The 27121-nt window shown below is 42.6% G+C and overlaps 2 protein-coding genes across 2 annotated transcripts in view; one reads left to right on the top strand and one right to left on the bottom strand.

The window, feature by feature from the left end:
• Nucleotides 1-1629, bottom strand: part of MPPE1 (metallophosphoesterase 1) — a 174757-nt gene extending 173128 nt beyond the window's left edge. Inside the window, exon 1 of the mRNA XM_044293654.1 lies at nucleotides 1535-1629. The gene's annotated coding sequence lies outside the window, so the exon portion shown is untranslated. The remainder of the gene's footprint in view (nucleotides 1-1534) is intronic.
• IMPA2 (inositol monophosphatase 2) lies at nucleotides 1-27121 on the top strand. Its single transcript, XM_044293655.1, has 8 exons — nucleotides 1-205; nucleotides 3668-3801; nucleotides 7381-7485; nucleotides 11605-11650; nucleotides 14538-14646; nucleotides 18557-18665; nucleotides 21940-22091; nucleotides 26671-27121. The coding sequence occupies exons 1-8, from the start codon at nucleotides 92-94 to the stop codon at nucleotides 26778-26780; spliced, it is 879 nt and encodes a 292-aa protein (XP_044149590.1). The 5' UTR covers nucleotides 1-91; the 3' UTR covers nucleotides 26781-27121.

Consider the following 27121-nt stretch of genomic DNA (forward strand, 5'->3'; position numbering starts at 1 on the left):
TCTAGGAGGGGGAGGAGGCAGACGGGATAACACTGAGGTTCAGCCCCATGATAGCTGCTCCTGCCATTACCGAGCAGAGTACAGAGGAGACATGAAGCCGTGTGAGGCAGCCTGCAACAAGCAGCACGGAGCGGCCGGGGACACCGGGGACCCCTGGAAGCAGTGCATGGACACCGCTGTGCAGCTGGCGCTCAAGGCCGGCCAGGTGAGCTTTTCATATAGCTGACTACTCCACCGTCCACCCCATCCATTCCGCAGGTTGTCAGGTCTTCGAGTCACTGACTACGTGAGAACTGCCTTCACCAAAATGTCCTCCAGGAGCTTCTTCATCTCCTTCATGCCTGGTGGTGTAGGTCAGGTAGTCTGAACCTGTGAAGCCACGCCCATTTACTGACCTTGTGTGTCAGTAAACGCCGGAGCCTTTGTTTTTTATGCAGTTGATCTCTCTTAATTTAACCCCCTTTTATGACACAGACCCTGGACCCCCTTTTATGACACAGACCCTGGACCCCCTTTTATGACACAGACCCTGGACCCCCTTTTATGACACAGACCCTGGACCCCCTTTTATGACACAGACCCTGGACCCCCTTTTATGACACAGACCCTGGACCCCCTTTTATGACACAGACCCTGGACACCCCTTGTCACCCTCAAGATGCCTGAAACAAGGAGCATTTGGAGCTGATCTTGGTCTAGATGAGATTTTCGGTCTCTGCCTGTGACTACCTCATCAGAAGTAGGCATGAAGTAGGTGGCTGAAAGGGGTGGGGGGAGGGGTGACTTGCCAAAAATGTTCCACTCCCTTCAGTGTATGTAAAAATAAGCTTATGTAAGTCGCCTTGGCATCTGAAGAGGCATAGTGAACATAACCAGTATCAAAATAGGGCACATGTATCAGGCCTCGCGTGTCTGCTGCAGCCTGATTCAGGATGGATGATTCCCTGTGCCCCATGAATAGCGCTGGCACAGTGGTGTTGTACATGCACCCCATGCCAGGTAACCAGTCCTGTAATGAGAACTGCAGTAAGATACCTCAGCGACCACCGCTGATCAGATATTGATGGCCTAGCCTCAGAATGAACATCCCCTTTAAGCCGGCTGCTGTTTTCATGGCTCCGTGTGAACTGTAGGTTCTGTTTTTACAGTTGTTTAAAGCTTTCATTCTTTACATTTTCTTCCACCACCATTCGCTATCTGTGGATCACCCTACATGCTGACGGCCTCCATTTCAGTCAGTTTATACCGTCATAATGTACGATGTGAGAATGGCTTGCCCTAGGTATTTCCACATCAGCTGGGGCAGTCACCAGAAGCCATATAAACGCCATTGCCTAGTACAGGGATCGCCAGCTGTTGCAAAACTACAACGCCCAGACAGCCTATAGCAGGGCATGGTGGGAATTGTAGTTTTAAAGCAGCTGGTAAGCCGCAGGTTGGCCAGCCCCGGCCTAGTAATTCCCTCTACATATTATGGAAGAGGTGAGGCATAGGAACATCTCTGTTTGAATCTTTATTTCTAAGTTTCTCTTACCACGTGGCCCATGATCGGCGCCGTCCTCCAGGAAGTGAAGGCCACAGTGACTCCACGACTCCAGCGCAGCCTAGGATGCAGGGCCATTTGCCTTTGAACATTTGGGGACGTAGCGTTTTGCTCCACTACATCTATATTCATGTGACTGAGCTTTTATTACTTTGATACAAAGTATCTTCCTGTAGTAGTGTTTTCTATCAGATTCTCAGCATCCTTCCACTTCCTGTCACAAAATAAATTTTCACCACAGAAACCTAATACCGTCAGCATGTTCTCCGTCATTGTCTTCGTCTAAAGGGGTGGTCTCACTTCAGTAAGTGGCATTTGTCATGTGGAGAAAGTTACCACAAGGCACTTACTATGTATTATTATTATCCATATTGTCTCCTTTGCTGGCTGGATTCATTTTTCCATCACATTATAAACTACTAGTTTCCATGGTTATGTCCACCCTGCAATCCATCCTCTGTGCCGTGCTTGCACACTAGCGTGTGTAAGTATGACCACCACTGCTGGATTACAGGGTGGTCATAACCATGGAAGCGAGCAGCGTATAATGTAATGGAAAAATGAATCCAGCCAGCAAAGGAAGCAATATGGGCAATCCCAATACATTAGCAAGTGTCTTTTATTAACTTTCTACATGATAAATGCAATTTTCTGAAGTGAGACAACCCCTTTAAATAACCTGCTCCAGACTGGCATCAGTCCATTGATCCGTTACATGCTAGGTTAAGCGATACTGTGCATTTTTATACTGATACTTTTCTGTAGCACAAACATGTTACATGTAAAATGATAGAGAATCGCATTTCTAATTCTGGAGCTACCTCAGAACAGCTGGTTGGCAGTGATGTCGGACCCTCAGTTATCTGATATTTCTGGCCGGTACTGAGCATGTATAAAATTGGGCTGATTGGGTGGAACGAGTCCCTTCGCTCTCTCTAACCACTTAGATGCTGCGATCAGCAGTGAACGCAGTAAATCTGCAGCAGTGAGGGCAAGATGCCAGCTGTATTACTCCTGAGCCAGCCCCATCACATTGCTGTTATGTTGCCTGACTTTGCAGTGGTGTCCCGAGAGTTGTTCCCGGTCTTCAGGCTGGGTATAACTGCTGATCGTTGGAGGTCCGACCATTGGAGCCCCCACTGATTGTGAGAACAGGGAGCCAGTGTTTCCCGTTTTATTGGGGCGGCCATCACGCAGGTGCGCCACCACTCTATAGTCCAAACACTGGGCTATCTCCAGCTGTCCCATAAAGATGAATGGAGAGGCAGCATGCATGTATGACTGCTGTTCATTTCAAGTAGGGAACACTGGGTCCCTGTTCACATGATCAGTGGTCAGACACTTATCCCCTGTCCAAAGCTGTTGTATTGGGTACACCCCTTTAATGAGCCAGTCCATGTTAAAGGTCCTCGTACACGGACCAATGTTTTATGGAATTATCTGGAATGAAACAAACGTTCCTGGTCATCAGAGGAAATGAGGGCTTCATTTTTCCTGCATCTCCGCTGTATGAGGACAGGTGACCGCTACAGGACCATTGGGTATATCTGTCCCTTTATGCAGTGTACTTGAAAGGACCCTTTTACGTTGGCTGACAAGTGAACGGTTATTGGGGGGCCAACATTCATGCAAAAGCCTCTGCCCATTAAGTGTCCTGTGGACGGGCTGCTGGTCACTGGATGGTCGAGCGTTGGGTGGTCACATCTTTTAGTCCTGTGTAAACCGGGACCTGCCACCCACAAGATGTGTATGGGGACTAGTGACTGCAGTAGCCGCAGGTCGTCCCCATACAGAGGGGATGATTGCTGCATGTAACCGCTGCTCTACTGCAATGGTGTTCCCGATCATTGCCCATGTATGAGCCCCGTCCATTAGAGAGAGTTTCCATGTTTAGATTGAAATGACTGGGATGTGTCCAGTCCCAGGAGGTTGCATGCTACAAAGGATTTCCTGAGTGGTTACACACTTTCGGCTGGGACGCAGTTGCAGCAATACATTACCAAACGGCAGTGTGAAATGTACATGAGCCCAGGCTACAGGTTACAGCGTGGAGCTCCACGTCTTTCTCCATGGCTCGCATTCAGCCAACATGCAATTGTTTACAGGCGCTCTTATTTTTGGCAGGTGGTCAGGAAAGCTCTAACAGAAGAAAAAAGGGTGTCCACTAAAACTTCAGTGGTCGATCTTGTGACCGAAACCGACCATTTTGTGGAAGAGCTGATCATTTCTGCCCTGAGAGAAAAGTTTCCTTCGCACAGGTACAGTATTAAAATGGGGGAGGGGGGCTGGAATATACAATATGTATGGGTGCCATTTATGTACATACACTCCCAATATATTTTAGATCTTTTTGCAAGCCCCTCAGACCAAAACGGTACTTATTAAAATATGTATGATAAATTCTAAATAGATTATATTAGTACAGTTTGCTAATAATTGTCTGGTTAGTGAAGCCCAAACTACGTTGATGGTTCCATGTCTTCTGGAAATCTTTGAGGGGTAAATATCATTGACTGGATTGTCTGACGGAAGCTTCACACTGTGCAATGGTTAGACTCCTAAGTAGGTCAGCAGCTTGCTCTGCCGCATCTCACTTCACATGATCACCACCCTATTGCTGGATATTTCTAACCAACATGTAATGCACTAAAAAGGCTCCCGTCAGATCAGATGCATAGATGTGTGAAGATCTGATGTATTCCCCATAAAATCCTGGAAACAGAAATGCATGCAGAAACTGCTAAGTGCCATCCCTTATGTTGATGAGGCCTGGCCACACACCCCTTCTGGCATGGACCAACTGATGCTGACCATGTCAGTTTTCTGGATGTCAATAGTACAGGCGTCTGTTGGTAAACAGAAAAGAGAGGCGCATCCTAGGGTAAACACGTATACGAAAGGGCTCCAAATAGGAGGCTCGCCTTAAGGAGCTGTGCAAACCTTAGGCACAACTCTAGAAGAAGCTTGTCTGAGTGGTAGAGAGTGGGGCAGTCTGCAGCCACGGATGTTACTCTTCTTATCTGGGATGCCTGGTTCCCCGAGAATACTTGGAAGTAAACACGTTCAGGGACCAGCCGGAAGATCCAGATTGATGTAGGTTGTCAGTAGTTTATTAAGCAGAAAAATACAACGCGTTTCAGGGAGTTGTCTCCCCTTCATCAGGTAAAAACTGCACGTATAATGTTTTGTGGATGTGCCTTAAAGGGATTGTCTCATCATGGACAATGGGGGCATATCACTAGGACCACCGCTGGGACCCGCACCTATATCGAGAACGGAGCCCCGCAAGGTGGTGGCTGGAGGACTCCGGTCCGGCTACCACCAAGCTGGCTCCCCATAGAAGTGAATTGGAGCATACCGCACATGCGCGGCCCCTGCTTCCATTCATTTCTATGGGGCTGACTTAAATAGCCGAGCCAGCGCTGGACTATTTTCACCAGAAAATGAATAGAGAGCGGATGCGCAGTGCGCCCTCCATCACTTGCGGGGCTCCGTTCTCGATATAGGTGCGTGTCACAGCGGTGGTATCTGCACCTATAAGACAATGGAGGCATATCCTAGCGATATGCCCCAATTGTGCATGATGAGACAACCCCTTTAATGACAGTGAGGAAGAGTGACCTCCAGTTGCCAGGTATGTGCTGGTATATATTTACATGAGGAAAAATGGAGAAACCATACTTGTAGAGTTCTGAAATAAATTTTGCCCAGAATTGTTATATGGGAATTGGAAGATTTAAATCAAGTGATCTCCATAGACAAGCACAGGTAATAGTATGTATCCTACTGAAGAACCCCATGGGACACATTTATCAAGACTGGCGTTCCCGTGCGCCAGTCTTGATCTTGATCCCTGTGCACCAGAGATGTGCCTAATTTATTGACGGGCAGATGCCTCTTAATTTAGTCGCATATCTGGCAGCCCATGCACCAGAAATGGAAGTCTAGACTTCAGTTATGACTTACGCCAGCTTCTGCTGTAAACTGTAGTAAATCCGGTGGGCCTTACTAAACCATGCCCCTCCCATTAAGCCCACCCTTTGTTTTAACACTTTCACACCTGCGCTTTTCCTTTCCGGTATTGAGATCAGTCATGGGATCTCAATACTGAAGGAAAACGCTTCGGTTTTGTCCCCATTCATTGCCAATGGGAACAAAATGCAACGCAGTGTTTCAGTGCGTCATGGGATGCGGACCAAGACACAAAAGAAAACTGATCTGTTTCCCATTGACTTACAGTGGTTTTAGAGGCGGATCCGTCTTGGTCATTTTTGGAGATGATACAATCAGATCCGTTCATAACGGATGCAGCCAGTTGTATTATGCTAACGGATACGTTTTTGCTGATCCATGATGGTCCAGATTATAGCGTAAACATGGCATGTGCCATAATTTTCAACTTAACACCACAGTAGTGACCTAAACACCTTAGCAAATGCCCCTCCATAACGTTATGCAATGCCACCCTTGCCATAAGTTAGTTCATGAAATTTCTGATCGGATTCCCATTTGAGTGGCAGCCTACAACCACCATGTGAAATTCCAGACTTGATCAGTGTAAAGATCACATCTTTAAATTTTAGATAACTTTGTGCTTCCCACTTTATTAAGACCATTTTAGGACCTCTGGCACCCTGTGTAAGAAGCGAGGACCACAGAGACATGGTTTGAGCAACTGGGTGTGGAGGGACTAGTGAGCTGCACACAGGTTGCCAACTGTCCAACAGTCTCCTAAGTAGGGAACTTTTTCCAGTTTTGAAAAAAATATTTAATTCACTCCAGTTTTCCAGTGTGTCCATAAACTGTTAGTTGTCTGATTTGATACGTTGTCTTGTAACAAAATGGTTGGCAACCCTGCCTGCAGCAAAACCTAGCCTCCATGCCATCCTCTACTATTTGTAACCCAGACCTTCTTGTGTCTGACCTTACAAATACTTTTGGTTGAATGGCTGCAGAATGGACAATCACTATACAGGAGTAAGTGCCTTGTATTAACTTTCTCCTCTTGATAAATTATATTTGCTGCAGTGAGACAACCCCTTTAAGGGGGTATTTATATGCAAAAAAAAAAGTATTTTTCCTCATCTAGTTCTTTTAGAGCATTTTCAGCCCAGCAGATTTTTCTTTGAGGCTAGAATAACCTTTTAATATATATTTGACCAGTTATCAACAAGTTGTTATGGGTGCGAAGGTCAGGTGTCTGCATACTTTTTAATCTGTCTATCTAGTCTATCTTTAACATTAAGAGTTCACCAGGCTATGGATACGGAGGACCTATCCTCAGGAAAGGATATTAAAGGGAATCTGTCCCTGTCCAGCTGTGGTGCGCCTGAGTAAAGTGCTGCTTTTCTTTTGATGATTTGAGGCTCCATTCCAGAGTAGTGATATTTTTTAGTAATAGGCAGATTAGGCCTTTGGTGCAATGAGGGGGTCACAATTGCTCTTGTTGCACCCATGCTCCACTCCTTTCTGTGGCCAGCCCCCTCCCTGGCTGCTTTCATTGAAATGGACAGGCATGCCATGTGTCTATGCAAACAGTTGGATACAGAGGGCACTGGTGAAAGATGCCCGTTATTATCAGATTATGGGGTTTGGGCAGCCTGCTCCCTCACTGTTCAGCTGTTTTGGCTGCCACTTTACCTGTAACTAACAGTGTATGGATCGGAAGCAGAAGGCTTTGAAAAAGTACAAATGGCCAAATCGGATCCGGTATTATTAGATATCATCTGCAGACCTTTATGCATTAAATGTCAAAAATGAAATCAAACCAAGCAGTAAGTTCTAGCAAAACCTGGTAATATAGTTTAACAGACTAAAGTTTTATTGTTCATCTCTAGATTTATTGGTGAAGAATCTACCTCAGCAGGTTCCAAATGTCTTCTGACGGACAGCCCAACCTGGATTATTGACCCCATCGATGGAACCTGCAACTTTGTACACAGGTATAAATAATGGGGATTATTGCTTGGGACCCATGTTCATGACAAAGAAAAAATCCATTGTAACAGTTGTGCAAAAAAAGCTAAAATGGGAAACATTTTTTCTCTTTGCCTTGCTAGATTTTGAGCCCCATAGCTTTTATTCTTATTTTTTTATTTGAGTCTACATTGCTGTGTGAGTATGTGTGTGTATATATATATATATATATATATATATATATATATATATATATATATATATATATTTTTATTTTTATTTTTATTTTTTTCCCCGGGATGATCTGTGGTTTTTATTGATTATTCTACAGTGTTAGAATTTTTGAAGACTTTTGTTCAGTTTTAAAATGGGGAAAGTGGATTATTAGAGGGTTTTTATTTATTTTTATTTATAATTTATTTTATTTTTTACTTTTACCACTTAGATGCCAATCACGGATCAGGCTGTTATGGTGCCCACTCAGCTTCTGAGCGAGTACCATGTTTAAAGTCCAGATTCTCGCTGTATATGTACAGCAGCAGTCGGGAAAAGGTTAAACAACTTCCACATGCTGCCTAAAAAATCTGCAGGGGAAACTAGACCGTAGTGCAGACTTTAACCGTTTCACGACAAGTCATTTTTCACCTTCCTGACCGCACCTATTTTTGCACATCTGACATGTCCCTTCATGTGGTAATAACTTTAGAACGCTTTTACTTATCCAAGCGATTCGGAGTTCTTCTCATAACAATATACTTTATGTTAAAGGTAAATTTGAGTCCATATTTTATTTACCTTTTTTATAAAAAATTAAAAAAAATCTTAAACTCGCAATTTTCTAAAGTGAGTGATAACTCATAAAATGGTTAACATTCTCCATATGTTTACTTTGTTAGCATCATTTTATTTATTTTTATTTTTTTGGACTCTAATGCTTAAAAATTTGAAGAATTGCTTCTAAAATTCTAAATTTCCAAAATCCACTCACAAATGACTCGGTTTTAAAAACTAAAGTTATTCAAAACTGATTTTACAAACCCTTTACATGTTTCACAAGAAAAATGGAGGCAAAATGTACCTTTTTTTTTGCACTGTGGAACATCAGCTTTTGGGGTGATTTGATTCACTCTACAATGCATTTTAATGCATTGTCTGTCAGTGCATTACACTGACAGTGCCTATGAGACCCAGCCATAGGCTTCCATAGCTGGTGGGCTATGGAAACCTATGACATCGGCCTGCCATACCAGCCATTGGGTGACCACAGAGCAGGACCCGATGGGGTCGGAGAAGGAGACCCTTTCCTCCGCAAATTTTGTGCATGCAGCGCTCAGCGTTGACCGCGGCATATGAGGGGTTAAAGCGCCAACATCAGTGTTTTCACCTATGCTGTCAGATGCAGCAGGGGCTCTGCCACTGATCAAGCGGGTGCAGTTTCTGCACCCGCCCCATCAAAGCGCCGTACATGTACGGTGGCTGTCGGGAAGTCACTTCCAGCAGTCCTGTACATGTACGGCGTATTACGGGGAAGGGGTTAAATCCACAGTGTTTCAATATATGCAGGAGATTTTGCTCTTTACAATGCATAAGGTGAAATCTGAGACCAATCCACAACAAAATTTCCACAAAAGAAATTCTGTTGCGGAAAATCTAAATCCTTTCCATTTCAGTTTGTCTAACAGGTCAGTGAGGTCTGTATGTATTCCTTTTTAACTGTGAACTATTTCGTATTTTTTTATTTGTGGTATGAAGGGCAATTACAGGGCCATTCCACAATAGTTTATTTTTTTTTTTTTTTTTCATCATTGATTCAGTAATTTTTTTATTTTTTAAATCAACAATCTGTTTAAATAATGCCATATTTTTGTAGATTAATGACCCGATGCCGACACATTAACCCCTGCACATCCGCGATCAGCGCTGACTGCGGCACGCGCGGTGTCCGTGCAGGGATAAAGCAGCCATTGGGTCCCCTCGCTGCTGTGACGGGGACCCGATGGAATGGAAGACGGCACGATGCCTTCCTTAGGCATCGTGGCTGAGTTCTGGGAGAGCCTGTGAGATCCAGCCTCTTGGATCTCATAGGCAGGAAGCTGTAAGTGTATTACACACTGTAATACACTTACAGCCAATGCATGACAATACAGAAGTATTGTCATGCATTGTAAAGGGATCAGACCCCCAAAAGTTGAAGTCCCAGAGTGGGACAAAAAATAAACACATTAGGTATCGTCTCATCCGTAGCGACCGGCTCTATAACACTATCACATGACCTAACCCCCTCAGGTGACCACAGTAAAAAATAAAAAGCTGTCAAAAAGCCATTTTTATTTTTCTCCTTGCATCACAAAAAGTGTAATGGCAAACGATCAAAAAGTCATATACACCCCAAAATATTGCCAGTCATCTCATCCTGCAAAAAATGATACCCTACCTAAGACAGTCTCCCAAAAACTGAAAAAACTATGGCTCTCAGAATATGGAGACACTAAAACATCATATATTTATTTTATATTTTTTGTTTGTTTCAAAAATATTTTTGTGTATTAAAAAAAAAAAAAAAAAGTCAAGCCTTTTTTTTTTTTTTTTCTCGCCTTACATTGCAAAAAGTGTAATGGCAAGTGATCAAAAAGTCATATGCACCCTATAATAGTACCAATCAAACCGTCATATCATCCCGAAAAAATGAGCCCCCTACACAAGACAGTCGCCCAAAAACAATTTAAAAAAATTACGGCTTTCAGAATGTGGAGACACTAAAAAAAAAACATTTTCAAAAATGCTTTATGTAAAACTGACACAAACGACAACAAAAAAGTAATCATATTTGGTATTGTCTTGTCCGTAACAACCTGCTCTATAAAAATACCACATGATCTAACCTGTCAGATGAATGTTAATAAAAAAAAACTGTGCCAAAACAGCTATTTTATGTTACCTTGCCACACAGTGTAATATAGAGCAACCAAAAATCATATGTACCCTAAACTAGTACCAACAAAACGGCCATCTTATCCCGTAGTTTCCAAAATGGGGTCACTTTTTTTGGAGTTTCTATTCTAGCGGTGCATCAGGGAGTCTTAAAATTATCCCAGTGAAATCTGCCTTCCAAAAACCATATGGCATTCCTTTCCTTCTGCGCCCCGCTGTGTGCCCGTACAGAAGTTTACGACCACATATAGGGTGTTTCTGTAAACTACAGAATCAGGGCCATAAATATTGAGGTTTTTTTGGCTGTTAAACCTTGCTTTGTTAATGGAAAATAATTTATTTAAAATAGAAAATCTGCCAAAAAGTGAAATTCTGAAATTTCTTCTCCATTTTCCATTAATTCCCCTCCATTAATAGGGTCAACAAAGTTTGTAAAATCAGTTTTGAATACCTTGAGGGGTGTAGTTTCTAAAATGAGGTCATTTTTGGGTGTTTTCTATTATGCAAGCCTTTCAAAGTGACTTCAGATCTGAACTGGCCCTTTTAAAAAGTGGGTTTTGGAAATTTTCTGAAAAATTTTCAAGATTTGCCTCTAAACTTCTAAGCCTTCTAACTTCCCCCAAAAATAAAATGGCATTCACAAAATGATCCAGACATGTGGTCGACATATGGGGAATGTAAAGTAATAACTATTTTGGAGGTATTATTATCTATTATAAAAGTAGAGAAATAGAAATTTGGAAATTTGCACATTTTCCCCATTTTTTTTATTTATTTATTTTGTCCATTTGTGTTTTTATAATTACTCAATTTTACCACTGTCATGAAGTACAATATGTAACAAGAAAACAATTTCAGAATGGCCTGAATAAGTAAAAGCGTTTTAAAGTTATATCCACATATAGTGACGCATGTCAGATTTGCAAAAAATGACCTGGTCCTGAAGGTGAAATATGTCAGGGTCCTTAAGGGGTTAAAATTGAATTTCTATAGTTCTGTAGTGTGTTCAGAATATTCAGCTAATAGTGTTTTGAGTCATATCTGTAACTTGTGCCTTTACTACAAAGTAAAAAAGCTAGGTGAACCTCCTCTGTGTGCTTATTCTATTTTTGTCATGCGTTGTAAGTTTCTATTACTGCTGCTTTGCTTACTTATGACTCCACTATTTATTTCTGGCCACATGCACCCTGAAATTGGGTTATTTACTTCCGCAGGTTTCCTCTGGTGGCAGTCAGCATTGGATTTGCTGTCAATCGAGAGGTATTAAAAGTGTTCTGTAAGTTGGTAACCTGAGATTCCTAATGGTATCTCATAGGGGAAGGGTAAGAGGTTGTTTTCTTTTTAAATGACTATAAAGGGACATTGTGGCAGATTTACTAATACTGCCTGTAGACAGTCTAAGACAGTGATGGCTAACCTTGGCACTCCAGCTGTGGTGAAACTACGACTCCCAGCATGCTCCATTTATTTCTATAGAGTTCTGAGAGCAGCCAACTCTTGAGAGTTGTAGTTTTACCACAGCTGGAGTGCCAAGGTTAGCCATCACTGTTCTAAGGCCTCATGCACATGAACGTATTTTCTTTGTGTCCGTTCCTTTTATTATTATTTTTTTTTTTCAGTTTCCGTTTTCCGTTCTGCAAAAAAAATAGAACATGTCCGATTTATTGTCTGCATTACGAACAAGGATAGTGCTGTTCCGTTCTGCAAAATCTGGAATGCACACTGACATCATCTGTATTTTTTGCGGATCAAAAAAAACAAGGTTGTGTGTGAGGCCTAAAACTGTGCCAGATTTATCACAGTAGCTGATGTCTACGCTACATTTACACCACCTATTGGCTGGCTTACTTTACACCAACATTTTGGTGTGTTCTTAAAGCACATTGTCACATCTTAAGGCCCCATGCACACGGCCGTGTGCTGGCCGTGGAACCGCGGCCTGGATCCCTCCCGAGAGCAGGAGCGCACTGCGTCACTGGTTGCTATGACGCCGTGCGCTCCCTGCTGCCGGCACAGTACAGTAATACACTGGTATGATCTATACCAGTGTGTTACTGTACTGTGCCGGCAGCAGGGAGCGCACGGCGTCATAGCAACCAGTGACGCCGTGCGCTCCTGCTCTCGGGAGGGATCCAGGCCGCGGTTCCACGGCCGTGTGCATGGGGCCTAAGCCATGCACCCTTAGGCCCCTTGCAGACGAGCGTGAGTGGATAAGGTCTGGTTGCGTTGCGAATGCATTCGGTGAAAAATGCGTGATTTCGTAAGCAAGGGCGTTCAGTTTTTTATCGCGCAGGTGCAATGCGGTTTAATGCGTTTTGCAGGCGCGTGATAAAAAAAACTAAAGGTATACAAACAACCTCTCTTAGCAACCATCTGTGAAAAAAACGCAAGCAAGTGCAGATGCGATTTTTCATGCATCCCCATTCGCTTCTATGGGGCCAGCTGAAAATTGTAGAATATAGAACATGCTGCGATTTTTCACGCAATGCACAAGTGATGGGTGAAAATCAAAAATCATGTACACAAACCCATTGAAATGAATGGGTCCGGATTCCGTGCTGGAACAATGTGTTTGCATCACGCATTGCACTCGCGTGGAATACTTGCTTGTGTGAAAGGGCCAGCTTTTTGGCGCAAAATACACCAAATTCGTACCACATTTTGATTAGTAAATCATCCCCACTATTGCTAAATAGAAGTAAAAGGGCCATTGACTTTTTTCTTTTTTTTTTTTTTTTAACTTTCATATGTCATAGAGAACATATAAGAAATTTTGATCGGTGCTGTGACCCCCACCGACTGCTAGAATGAGGAGAGAGAAGTGCTGGCATATCACACTTTCATCTCCTCTCTGCAGAGGATGAATTGTGATAAGCCCATAGACTTCTGTGGAGTCTGTCTCTTGCAGTGAGGAGAGCCGGCTCCTTATACTTATCTCTCCTCGAACTAGCAATCTGTAGGGGTCTCGGCACAGACCCCCACTGATTAACACACCGACCCTTTAAGTCCAACAATTTCTTGAGTTTCTATAGACAGAGCAATATTCATTTAGCTTTGGTAGTGGTGCTTATAAATGACATGTCTGCATGGAAATATTTGGATTCCCTGTCACTATTACAGATCCTCTTTAAATGTCCCCCTCACATCCCGCAGGCTCCATATAGTATACAAGTATCTTATATCATCTGTCACTTTGTATCCAGTAGAGTATTTTAATGTCTGGGGCTGATTGCATATAAAGCCTTTACCATGTATCTGACATCTGTCAGCATTGCACTGCCTCCATTTAATATGATTTAAAGGGGCACTCCAGCCTTGCGCTGCCCCAGCTGCGTATTGTACCTATTAAAAAATACAAATTTGAAATAATACTGTAATACAGCTTCCTGTGTCCCTTCCACGGTTTTCCATTTTCCAGCCTGTAAAATTTCAGATGGGATTGTGTGCTCTGTTTCAGCCAATGACAGGCCTCAGTGGCGATATGTCCCCTACTCATGACATGCTGCTGGAGCTTGTCAAAAAAGCCCCAAATGCTTGTAAATCCCTTCAATGTACATTTGGTGACTGGTACCAAATATGCTGTCATGTTTCAGAACTGTATTATTATACATCTTCTCAAATGAAGACAAGAACAACTTTTACTTGTTAGATCGTTGTCACTGAGACAGGAAAGCCCAGGAAGACTTCATTTAGTAAAGGTTGCCGGTGGAAATCTATACATTGCTTTGGTGAAACTAGATTACCCCCCACTCTTTAACCCTGCTTTCACACCTGAGCGTTTCTCAAACGCGCGTTTTTGTCGCGCGTTTTTATGCGCGTTTTTTGTAATAGTAAACGCGCGTTTGACACGCGTTTGTGTCATTGACTGCAGTGTCCTATGGCCACAAACGCGCGTCAAAACGCACCAAAGAAGCTCAAGTACTTGATTATGCGTCGGGCGTTTTACAGCGCGATCGTACGCGCTGTAAAGCGCCCAGGTGAGAACCATTCCCATAGGGAATCATTGGTTTTCATGTGTTGAGCGTTTTACAGCGCGTTAGAACGCGCTGTAAAACGCTCAGGTGTGAACTTAGGGTTAGGTTACTTGTGTTTTTGGGAGGCAGATACAGAAACGGTGTTTTTTTTTTTTTTTTTCTTTCTCTTACAGCTTGAATTTGGTGTAATATACCATTGCATTGATGAAAAAATGTACACTGCAAGAAAAGGGCGAGGAGCATTTTGCAATCAAGAAAGGCTTCATGTAACAAAAGAAACAGGTCAGTATGAAAACATTTTGAGGCCATCCACTGTTTAACCACTTTAAGACTGCGTCATTTATCCTTCTTCCTGCCCAAATGCATTTTTTGAGCCTTTGAAAGCTGTAACTTTTTTTTGCTTGTGTGTCTTTTTTTAATTTTTTTGTTTTTCCGGTTTACATTTTCTTTTTTTTTTTTTTTTTTATAGCTCAAAGTGTAACTACAATATAAAAAAAAAGTATAATTCTCCTTTCCATAATGGTCATTTTGATATAGGAGAATATATAGTTGCATAGCAAAGTATTTTAGTGGTTCTTTCTCCTTTTAATTCCTTGTAATGTTGGTTAATGGTAACCAACTGCGTTCCTCGGGTCTGAAGTGACTGTATATACATGCTGGACACTGAAGACCTTTACCCTGGGTTCACACCTGAGCGTTTTACAGCGCGTACGATAGCGCTGTAAAATGCCCGACGCCCCAAGAAGTACAGGAGCTTCTTTGGGGCGTCTTGTCGCGCGTTCCCGTACATAGACTTTCGGAAACGCGCGACAATGGGCGTTCGCTTGTCTCTGTATGCGCAATTGCAAACGCCGGTACAATCGCGCATACAGAGCGCTCCTTTCAGAACGCTCAGGTCTAAACTCAGCGTTAGGAGGGGTCAGAAAGCTAGAAAACATCTAGCCATGTAGCACAGCTCCGCTCCATTGAGGACTTCATCAGGCTATGGGCTCGTGCTCGCATCTCAATTAACAATAGTCGCTCCACCGGTGATTCCACCTTGTTGTGTGTGTGTGTCCCCTTCCCCCATGAACGTTGTTAACCCCTTTCCAACGGAAAACCTATCGCAACAACCAATGGGGGCCACATAAAGCAATATAAATATACAATCTATAATACTTGATGTGTTAGCCCAAGTAATAAATCATCACCAAACAATTGGTATAAATCTAAGTTTATTCATGACAACATTTAAAAGTAAATATACATAATGGATACAAGTTATGGTCCATAAAATCCAAGGGGGAACAAATAACAAGTGAGGGGGCAAAAAGTACTAACAATAGGGCATATCAAATCTTTGTTAGACCGTATATATGATATTATAAACAAGTCAAGTGCATAGCCCAAATATAGCAACATCACATGGTAAGTTAATAAAACAAGCAGACACCAAGCTACCCACCTTCCAATTGCCCCCACACTTACCCTACGTGTATCGCCACCAGGCTTTCGTATAAGTAGTTTATGCAATTATGTATTCATATAGTTTGCAGTGCCAGTTTGCCTTCCCTTCCCAGGCATTTTTTCCCCCCTCACTTGTTTGTTGCCCCTTGGATTTTATGTACCATAACTTGTATCCATTATGTATATTGACTTTTAAATGTCATGTATAAACTTATGTTTATACCAATTGTTCGGTTATGACCCTTTGCAACGGAGGGGAAGGAATGGGCGCCCGACGTCTACAACGGAGAGACCAACCACCATCTGAGGGCCCAGCGAACCTGGGCAGGGAGACGCATGGGCCAATCCAGAGAGGCTGGGGAGCGGTCCCAGCTGGACAGAATGGCTCGCTGAAGCGTTCTGGTATGGAATTGCGCATAGGGAACTGCTTCGGAGACCATGTGACCCAGAGCCTGCATGCAGTGACAAATTGGAACCTGACCTGGCCTTAACAAGGGGAGAATCTGAAGACTGGGAGCGGATAACTTCTCTGGAGGCAAGAACACCGTGGCCTGAAATGTGTCGAGTACCATGCCCGGATAAGTCAACCGCTGCGATGGATAAAGACAAGACTTCTGCCTGTTCAGGATCCATCCGAAGCGCTCCAGGGTGTCTAACAATGGTCAGGCTGTCGGCCGTCACCCGGAATGACTGACTCTTTACCAGGATGTCGTCTAAGGGATCGTTACGATTCCCCCTGGCATGGAGCAGGGCCATGACTGCCGCCAGAACTTTCGTAAAGACCCTGGGAGCCGTGGCCAGGCCAAACGGGAGGGCTACAAACTGGTAGTGAAATGGACCCACTGCGAAACAAACCTGACTGACTCAGATGGGCACGTGAAGAAAACTGTTGAGCGCTGACTGTCCCCTCTTTTTTGGGGGGATCACAAAGACATTGGAGTAAAACCCCCTGAAAACAGTCTTGCGCAGAAACTGGAACAACCGCATCTTGCTGCAGAAAAAAAAGGGACTGAGGGGACTTGGAAACCAGCTTATGATCTCCCACACCCACACATCCTCCTGGAGGGCCCAGAAACTTGGGGAGGGGAGAGTATTGGAAGGGGGAGCACTTTGGGGCCAATTTCCTTTCCTCCTCTTATATAAATATATACTCGCCTGTCCAGCGTCTTCTGCCCCCTGTGTTCAGTGGGATCACCCCCTTTTGGTGTGCGGCCCCTTGGGGAGGGACGCTAAACCGGAACAGAGGGGACTTGCGGTGGACAGCTGTGGTGATCCGAACGCTGGCAGGAAACAGAGGCTTTGAAGGAACCTCTGGTCCTCCTTTTGCTTCTGGAGAACTGGAAGGAGCAGGGGTTTTGTCCCTGTAGGAAGGCTATAGCTGATGAGGGTAGAGCTTACACTGTGTGCTTATACCCAAGATCAAGCCTGTGTCCCCAAATGATACGGATGAGAAATTAGATTTATGTTCATTTAATCGTACCCTTATTTCTTTCTTTTTTTTTTTGTTTGTCCAATGTACCATAAACATGGGAAACGTATGCCATAAATCACTTTTTTCTACACGTTTGATAAAAAAAAAAAAAAAAAAATGTTGCATTGGATTCATATATCCTTGCTTTGGATGATTGATATAATCTCCTTTTTATGATGGAGTTACAATTTAAACAGGAGAAGCACGGGAAGGTCCCTCTTTTTCTAGCAGATAAAAACTTTTTTTTTTTTTTTTTCTTTAACTCTAATCACCTTTTTAATCATCGTATTCCCTATAGTTTTTACTCTGCGGTAGGAAACTAGGTTTTTCTTTAAATAGTCCACCGTATTTCTTATCGTGTTTTAGTAGCTCGCAACATTTGCAGATGGTCTTTTTATTTTTTATTTTTTATTAAAGGGGCATGTCTATCATGGGTACCTATATACATATAGCGCTCGTGCTCACATCACCGTTAGCTTTCCGTTCTTCTGATCTGCAAGAACAGAAAAATTACTAATCTGTTTGTCACTTCTGTCTGGTCAGTTATTTTTGATGGGAGAAAAAGACCTGCATGCAGCACTTTTTCTTCTGTCAAAAATAACTGACGAAAGTGATGCAAACTTGTCTTACCAATATTTTTTTTTTTTTTTTTTTTTTTTTTTTTTTTTTTTTGAGCATCAGTTTATTTTCTTAGTGCAAACTGAGCACAACTGATGCTTAAAATAACTGATCTGTTTGTTTTTTTTCTTTTTAAGAATCACAATGCTGCCTCCACATCTTTGTACTGTATGGGTGTTAGCCAGGCGCCATGTTGAGAACTGGCCATTGGGGAGCTGGCTCATTTTGTTCATGTCTTTGGTGACTCTTACTTTTTCTACTTTGTATGTTATCTTTTGTTATCCATTATATCTATCTAATCTAATCTTTTATCATAGTCTAGTAAACTTTTACGTACTTCCCAGAATCTCATAGTAATACAATAGTTTAGAGACACAGGGGACAGCTGCATTGTGCATGTGATGCATTGTTTAATTTTTACACTTTATGCCTCCGTTTTGTATATCTTAATACTGTTTTAACCAACCACGGTTTTTACCTAGCAACCAGTCTGTCTCCGAATATTCAGAAAACTATCATGTAACTGATCAGCGACAGATCAGAGTTTGCCTGAAGTTATTGGTCTTCTCTTACTGCCACTTTAAACATAATTTTTATAGAAAAATTTGTTAAGGTTGTTTTCTGTAACTTTAACTAAATTTGCTTGTAATTTACCAGGTATCAAGAACTCTCTTGTTTTAACTGAAATTGGTCCTAAACGTGATCCAGCGACTTTAAAATTGTTTTTGGGCAATATGGAGAGATTACTAACATTTCAAGCCCATGGGTAAGTAGTTGTCCAAACACTACGGTCTTTTAAAATCTCAATAGGTTGCCCAGATTTAACTATTAATTGTCATGAAATGAGAACACCTACTTAAAGCATACCCATAGTTTCAAGTAAGTGTTAAAATTTTACGGAGACATTCCTGGGAAACCCTTGCTGTGTGTGTGGATGAGCATTTATCCTGCTGAAAAATGCCAGTTGAAAGCCTTGCCATGATGGACTACACATGTGACCACAGGATGTCCTGCACATATTGCTGAGTTGTTAATATCCCTCAGATCACTACTAAGGGTGACCGACAGACCCTATGCAGGGGCTCCCCAGATCATCACACCAGCAGTTTGAGCCGTGCGCTGCTCCACAACAAAGGCAGGATCAAAGTGCTCCCCACAAGGTCTACTCATCTCGAACCTGACCATTGTTGTATACCAAACCTAACCTGGATTCATCGCCGAAGACTATATGGTTTGTCCATAGCAGTCCAAGCTTCTTGTTCATGACGCTACTGCATACAAAGGCGATGGTGGCTGGTTGTCAATGGCAGGACATATAATGGGTACTATGATAGCAAATTTTCTAAGTGTCTGGGAAGAGTTGTAAGTGTGTAATGAAGGTGGCACCTGTGTCTGGATGGTGGGTAAACTGTAGGAGCTGCTCATGCTTGTTGACGGATCAAATGATCCTCTCTACTGGTCACCTGTCTGGGCTGTCTGGCCCCTGATTACCACATGTGCACGTAACCACTGCTCCCAACACCACCTAGGTCAGAACGGCCTAGAAGGCAGGCAGTTTCCCAATTGACCATCCTGCTTCTCTCAATCCAATGATGGTGCCCCTGTTCAGAGTCTGTCAACTGAGCAAAGTGTCTGTGTGTTGTAAAGTCATGTCTAGCAGTCTATGAACGCTCACTACTCAAAGGGCCTCTGAGCCTTTTCATAGGACAGTGGGGGAAGGTTTTATGCCCTTGTGACAATACCCAGTAAATTATGTATCTGCCTGACACATAACTGCATCCCAAGTTTTGCAGCAATCTGACAATTCTATATGGATATTTTTTTTTGTCAGTGAGGGTCAGATATATATATGTATGTATGTATGTACATACAATTATATGACTTGTATCTGGCTTTTTTTTTTTTTTTTTTTCCCCGGTTTTCCTTTCTGCAGGCTACTACTGTAGTTCGCAGTTGACCCTGAGCTGGTGGGCGTAGACCATCTAGTACAGTCCTGATCAACAGTTTAAGACCATTTGAAAAATGGCAAAAAATCATATTTAGCATGGCTGGATCTTAACCAGGTTTCAAGTAGCGCTTCAACATGCAACAAGAAGAAATGGGAGTGAGAGAACATTTTTTTTGAGCGTTCAATTTAATGAAAACAACGAATAAACTGAAACGGGCTGTTTTTCAGCTGATCAAAAGTTTAGGACCACACCTCCAAAATATTTCTCCAAGTGGTGAAGACGGCCGCACGAAGACCATCTACTGTCTGGAACTGTTGTTCATTTTTGTAAACTTCCCTTGCCATCCATCCCGAAAGGTTCTCCATTAGATTTAGATCAGGGGAACACGCAGGATGGGCCAAAAGGGTGATGTTGTTCTCCTGGAAGAAGTCCCTTGTCCTGTGGGCATTGTGTACTGTAGCGTTGTCCTGTTGAAAAACCCAGTCGTTACCACACAGACGAGGGCCCTCCGTCATGAGGAATGCTCTCTGCAACATCTGGACATAGCCAGCGGCCATTTGATGCCCCTGCACTTCCTGAAGCTCCATTGTTCACTGAAGTGAAAAGCACTCCAGACCATTATGGCGCCCCCTCCGCTGTGGCCCGCGCCAGGTGGGATCTGCTTTTCATGCCAGTAACGTTGGAAACCATCAGGACCATTTAAGGTTAAAAAAAATAAAATAATTCTCATCAGAGAATAAAACTTTCTTCCTTTTCAATGTCCCATGTTTGGTGCTCTCCTGCAAAGTCCAAACGAGCAGTTCTGTGACGTTCAAGGAGACGAGGTCTTTGAAGATGTTTTTGTTTTTGAAGCCCTTCAGTCTCAGATACCGTCTGATGGTTATGGGGCTGCAGTCAGCACCAGTAAGGGCCTTAATTTGGGTCGAGGATCGTCCAGTGTCTTGCCAGCCAGCCAATTGGATCCTCCGGCTCAGTGCATTTTTTTGGGGTCTTCCACTTGACTGTCTTACTGCGTCCCACCTCAGCACCGATGGTGCGCTGTGAGAGACCCTGCTTGTGCAGTTCAACAACCTGACCACGGTCAAAAAGGAGAGTTTTATTGCCTTTGCCATCACAATGTGTGACTACCTGACAGAAAATGACAATGAATCCACATCTTTGCACAGATTTGGCCTTTTAAATGCATGTGGTCCTAAAATTTTTCGAAAAACTGCCAGTTTCAGTTTAATTATTTTTTATTAATTGAATGCTCAAAAAATGTTTTGTCTCTCTCTCATTTCTTCTTGAATGTCTAAGCTCTACTTGGAACCTTGTTAAGATCCAACAATGTAAAATGTCGCTTTTGTTTTGTTTTGTTTTTTGTTAGTTTTTTGCCATTTTTCAAGTGGTCTTAAACTTTTGATCAGGACTGTATCTTGTCTGCCCATAGACTATACATGGAGACAGCAGATTCTGTTCCCGAACGCTCTCACTTTAGTCTCCATTTAGGACATAAGTACTAAGCAGTAGAAATGTGACTAAAGCACTTGGGATGCTAAATGGGGTCTGTCTCTTTGGCTGCTTGTTTCTCTCTGCAATTCCTCTCTCCCCCCACCCCTCTCTCCATAGACTACAATGGGATTATGTAATCTTGGTTTAAACAAGCTGGATTTATCACAAATTTCAGAGAGAACATTCATTTAGTAAAGGTTGGCTGTAGGAAATGTCTGATACCTGGAGAATAAACCATATGTTACATAGTTTGTTATATGTACCTGTACTACTTATGCAGAGCTGTATGAAACTACAGTGACGTTTTTTTTTAAAGTTAAACCCATCCATAAATGCTCTACTCACCCATGATACTCGGTCAGCTTCGCAGTGAGCCTTCTCATTGTTGGATTGTAAAACAGTGGGCAAGGATTCCTTCATATTGCAATGCCTGAACTGATTGGGTGGTGCGAAGAATGTAGCTTGTGTGTGTGGTGACAACTTAATTCTATATACAGAAGGCTTGATATTTATTTTTATTTTGTGCAACTACTAAAAATCAGAGCAAATTCTAAAAAAAATTATTCATTTTTTCTCCCTTTTTTTCTTTTCTGTTCACAGTATTCGAGTGATTGGCAGTGCCACATTAGCCTTGTGCCACATGGCATCAGGTGCTGCTGATGCCTTTTACCAATTCGGACTGCACTGCTGGGATTTGGCAGCAGCCACTGTGATAATTCGGGAAGCTGGAGGCTTTGTGATAGATACATCAGGTAGGTGGTAACTCTTCCTGTAACGCATTGCCCGCTTGTTAGATAGTTTACCTGCGGCATTCATCAGCCTGTATGAAGATTCATGATTTAGTACAATCGTTCGTCCCAATCCCATAGTTTGTGGTGTGTGTGTTTTTTGGGGGATTTTTTGTTAGTTTTTTTTTGCCGCCCTAAATGATCAGATCATCCAGCAAACTAGAATTTTCTTTTTAAATGTTTTATTAGATCAACAGTAGTATGCATATATAATAACCAAACAAAGCAATACAAGACGAGAAAGCCCTATGTTTCCTACACCAATAAATTAATATTTTTAAGAATATCATACATTTAAATTTTCCAACTTTTTTTTTCCCCCTCTATTAATCAGATAATTTTTTATTAATATTTTTAAACATGATGTATAACAAAAAATAAAAAGCAGAAACCTCTCCACCCCTTATACAAAAGTGAAGGGGGGATGGATGCAATTCCGCCACTTTTTTTTTTTTTTTTTTCGTTTTTATGACGTTCCCTTCGTTAGGCTACATGCACACGAATGTGCCTTTTTTTTGCGCCCCGCCGATCTGCAAAAAACGGAAGCCGTCTGTGTGCCTTCCGCAATTTACAGAACGGGCGGCCCATTGTAGACATGCCTATTGTCCGTAAAACGGACAAGAATAGGACATGCAATTTTATTTTATTTTGTGGGGCCACGGAACGGTGCAACGGATGCGGAACCAAACAACGGCTGTGTGCATGAGGCCTTAGTACGATTTAGTCATACCACATTTAGACTACATTCACACAAACTTATTTTGTTTCCATGTCCGTTCTGTTATTTAAATTTTTTTTTTTTTTCTTGCGGATTGGATGAATACCCATTCATTTCAATGGGTCTGCAAAAAATGAGGACAGCACACCTTGTGCTATCCGCATCCGTATGTCCGTTGTGTAGCCCCGCAAAAAAACAATAGAACATGTCCTAGTCTTGTCTGTTTTGCGGACAATAGTAGGCATTGTTACAATGGATCCGCAAAACGTCATCAGTTTTTTGTGGGCCGCAAATCGCATACGGTCGTGTGAATGTAGCCTTATATTCATGTATTCAAAAAAAATAACTTCAAAAGAAGCTGAAGCGTTTTTTTTTTGTTTGTTTTTTTCCTTTGCATTGCCACATTTGACCCCCATAACGTGTGTGTGTGTGTGTGGCTTTGATCACTTTTTTTTTTTTTTTTTTTTTTTTTTTTTTTTTTTTTTTTTTACTTTCATTTTTTAAAGTCTCTTTAGGGGACTTGAATATTCAATCATATGATCCCTTCTCCCATAGACTTCTGTGAATTACTATTGCAGTCTATGGGAGATTTGCTGTGTGCTAAATAGGAACATAGCTGTGGCAGGCCTCAGATCCTAAGGCTGCCACAGACACCGATTGGCTCCCTCTATCTTGGGGCGAGCACAACTCTCTGGGGTTTTTTTACAGCTCATATGCCACAGTGACAATTGACCTCAGCATCAGTGGTGGTCGTGCTTGCACATTTTAGGGAAAGGCACTAGCCGATCTGCACTCCCACGCTCCTTGCCACCAGAGAGGACAGCGCTTTTCTGGTTTGCAGGGTGGTCTTAACAATCGGAATGAGCAGTGTATAATGTGATGGGAAAAATGAATCCAGCCAGCAAAGGAGGCAATATGATCATATTAGTAAGTGCCTTGTATTAACTTTCTCTACATAATAAATGCCATTTGCTGAAGTGAGACATACACTTTTTTTTTAAAGGGTTTCTACCACCTCATTTTGACCGAATTAGGTTTCAGACACTAGCGATATGCTAGTGTCTGATCTCCATAACCATGCAATTCTCAGACCTTTGTGTGGAGCCGTTTCATTAAAAAACTAACTTTTATTCCTATGCAAATGAGCCTCTAGGTGCTATGTGGGCGTCTTTTCAGCACCTAGAGGCTCGGTCTACTCACCCTATATTCTGCCCCGCTCGTCCGCCAAGCCCGCCCATCTTGTCTTGAATGCCTGCCTCCATCTCAGCCATCGGACGAATTCTTGCGCCTGCGCCGTTCACTTCGGTCTTCGGCACAGGCAAAATTTGAGTTTAGTCCAAGTTAATTATTTTAAAGCGTTTTTTTTTTTTTTTCTTTTCTTTGCGGATGACCTAGATCCTTCAGTGAATGTCAGTTTTAACACCACTCGAGCATGAGTGTATCTATAGAATCACAATGAGCAACCAACCAGGGGATAATAATGTGCACTGTACTAAGTGGTAAATCGTACACTAGATACTTTAAACTCATTTTATTGAAAAAAATAAAATAAAGAGCAAACCTGAATGTGGTTTTGTTGCATACATGACTGATTAGCAATGTAAATTACAAGACTGGACAGAAATTGGGTAGCATGGTAAACAATGTATAATCATCTGGATCTATGGAACAGTACTTGGGTAAATGATAACCAGAAGACCATTGCATTATTTTATACTTTAGGGTACTTTCACACTGCCGTTGTCTGAATCCGGAGGGCAATTCCGTCGCCGGAACTGCCTGTCGGATCCGGGAAAGACATGTGAAAACTGATTACATTTTTTGGGTTTAACATGCAAAAGCTGGATCCAGTTTGACGGAACACACAGCGATGGATCAATGGGAAAAATGCCGGATTTCAGTCAGTGTTCCGAATTTTTGTCCGGAGGTAAAAATACAACATTCTACGGTTTTCTGAAAAGCCTGATCAGTAAAAAAAGACTGAACTCTATGCATCTTGAACAGAATGCTCTCCATTCAGAATGCATGAGGATAAAACTGATCAGCTCTTTTCCAGATTTGAGCCCCTAGGACGGAACTCGGCACCTGAAAAGAAAAAACGCTAGTGTGAAAGTACCCTTAAGGGCTGTTTCACACGAGCGGATGCCGTGCGTGACGTGCGTGACATCCGCTCCGTGAAAGAGTGCCAAGACCCGATGCAGACTGCAGAGGCACGGAGCATTAACATGACTGATGATGCTCCGTGCCTCTCTGTGATCTCTTTACTACGAAAGCACAGTTGTCATTCTGATTTCGTAGTAAAGAGGTCACAGAGAGGCATGGTTTTTTCACAATCCTGAAAATGAGCGGGACGGTGGAGAGGCTGAGCTGCAATACGAAGCACAGCTGCTATACAGTGTATGGTGCTGTGCTTGGAAAGCTGCTGGGTGCCCATAGTGCTTCCCAGAGCTCTGGCGAACACAGCGGCTCCCTGAAACGGCTGATTGGCGGGAGTGCGCTAGCGGCTCCCTGAAACGGCTGATTGGCGGGAGTGCTGGCACTCGGACCCCTGCCTATGTGACAACGATGACCTATCCAGAGGATGGGTCATCATTCTTTTCTGGGAAAACCACTTTGAAAACCGTTCGGATGAACTGTGCACAGTCGAGCAAATGTCTGCCAAATGCAGCTAGCATGTCCGAATGCACAACACGTTGTTCCTTGGCACAGATGGGCAGTAGGTGCAGACTACCAGTTCAAGTGCCATTGCTGTCTAAGGCTTCTTTTAAATCACCGGTTCTCCTTTCCACCAGTTCTCCTTTCCGTTCTCCGGCTCCATTGAGGAGCAGGAGTACGAAAAGGACTGAGTCTGCAGATAACTGAGACCTAACTGAGCGGAGCCTAAATACCCCATAGACTATAATTGGGTCCGCTCAGAATATGATTTTTGAGCACCGAACGGACCCCATTATAGTCTATGGGGTCTTTAGGCTCCGTTACGCTCAGTTAGGTCTTGGTTATCTGCAGAATCCGTCCTTTCTGTTCTCCTGCTCCTCAACTGAGCCGGAATACAGAAAGGAGAAACTGTGATGTGAAAGAAGCCAAGGCTAGACTCCAGTGGGCAAGAGTGCAAAAATTTTGTGAGCAATGATAAAGTTGCTCAGATGAATCCATGCTGATGGGAGGGTCAGAATTTGGTGTAAGCATCAAGAATCTTTCCTGTCATGTGGCAACAGTTCATTCTTATGGGGGTAATAAGATAAGTAATGATTTGTGGAATGTCTCTTCTTGGCACCCCCTGGGTGATACCTGTGGATGGACATTTTGGGCAGTAGGGCTTACCCTTACCTAAGCATTGTGGCCGACTATATTCATCCTTCATGGCAGCTGTTTACTTTATAGCAGAAGAACTCTTTCAAGAGTCCAATGCACCATGCCACAAGGATCGTATAGTCATGGATTGGTTCCAGATGTTGTGACACTACAACTGCCCTCATGCATGGTTGCTTGACTAGTCTTGGAACTCCTATAGAATTTAAGAGTATGCTGGGAATTGTAGTCTCACAGCAGCTGGACTGCCAAAGATGCAGCTCCCTATAGAGTATCCTATAGAAATGGATGGGCTGTTGAGGACATCAGTACCTCAATCTAATTTGCAGCAACAGCCATTCTGTCTGCATGAGCCATTATTCTTGCAGAATGATTAACACCTCGCGGAATCTATAAATTACTTAGGGCACTCACTCATATGCTGTCCACTTATTGATTTTTATTTTTTTGCATGTCCTGACAACTGTTGGTACATAGGAGCTGAATTATTGTTAATGAAAATCTGTTTTTCTCTAGGTGGACCTCTGGACCTAATGTCTTGCCGTGTGGTTGCGGCCGGTACAATGGAGTTGGCACAGAGTATAGCTCAGGAATTGCAGACTATTGATTATGGAAGAGATGACTGAAACCTCTTATGTTGGCATACATAAGACTGGGCATACACACAAGCTTACCTTGGCATATAAGTGTACAGGCAGACTCGCCAAAATACTACTGTTCAAATGAATTGTGTGTATTGTTTCGTGTTTTTCCAAAATGAGTAGAGCATTGTAAGTTTTAATATTCCACTTGTGTTTGTTACTATTATTTTTAGTCACTTTGATTTGTTAACTAGGAGTTTTTCTTTTTAAACTGTGCTGGTAAATTGCCAGAATATAAACCGGTATTTTACACTTGTCCTATCGTTTTAATCCCAGATGTTATGTGAATTATACAACTAAGATTAAACTTTATTTTTTCACAATAA

The sequence above is a fragment of the Bufo gargarizans genome, chromosome 5 (genome assembly GCF_014858855.1).
Source record: "Bufo gargarizans isolate SCDJY-AF-19 chromosome 5, ASM1485885v1, whole genome shotgun sequence".
In the NCBI taxonomy this organism is placed as follows: domain Eukaryota; kingdom Metazoa; phylum Chordata; class Amphibia; order Anura; family Bufonidae; genus Bufo; species Bufo gargarizans.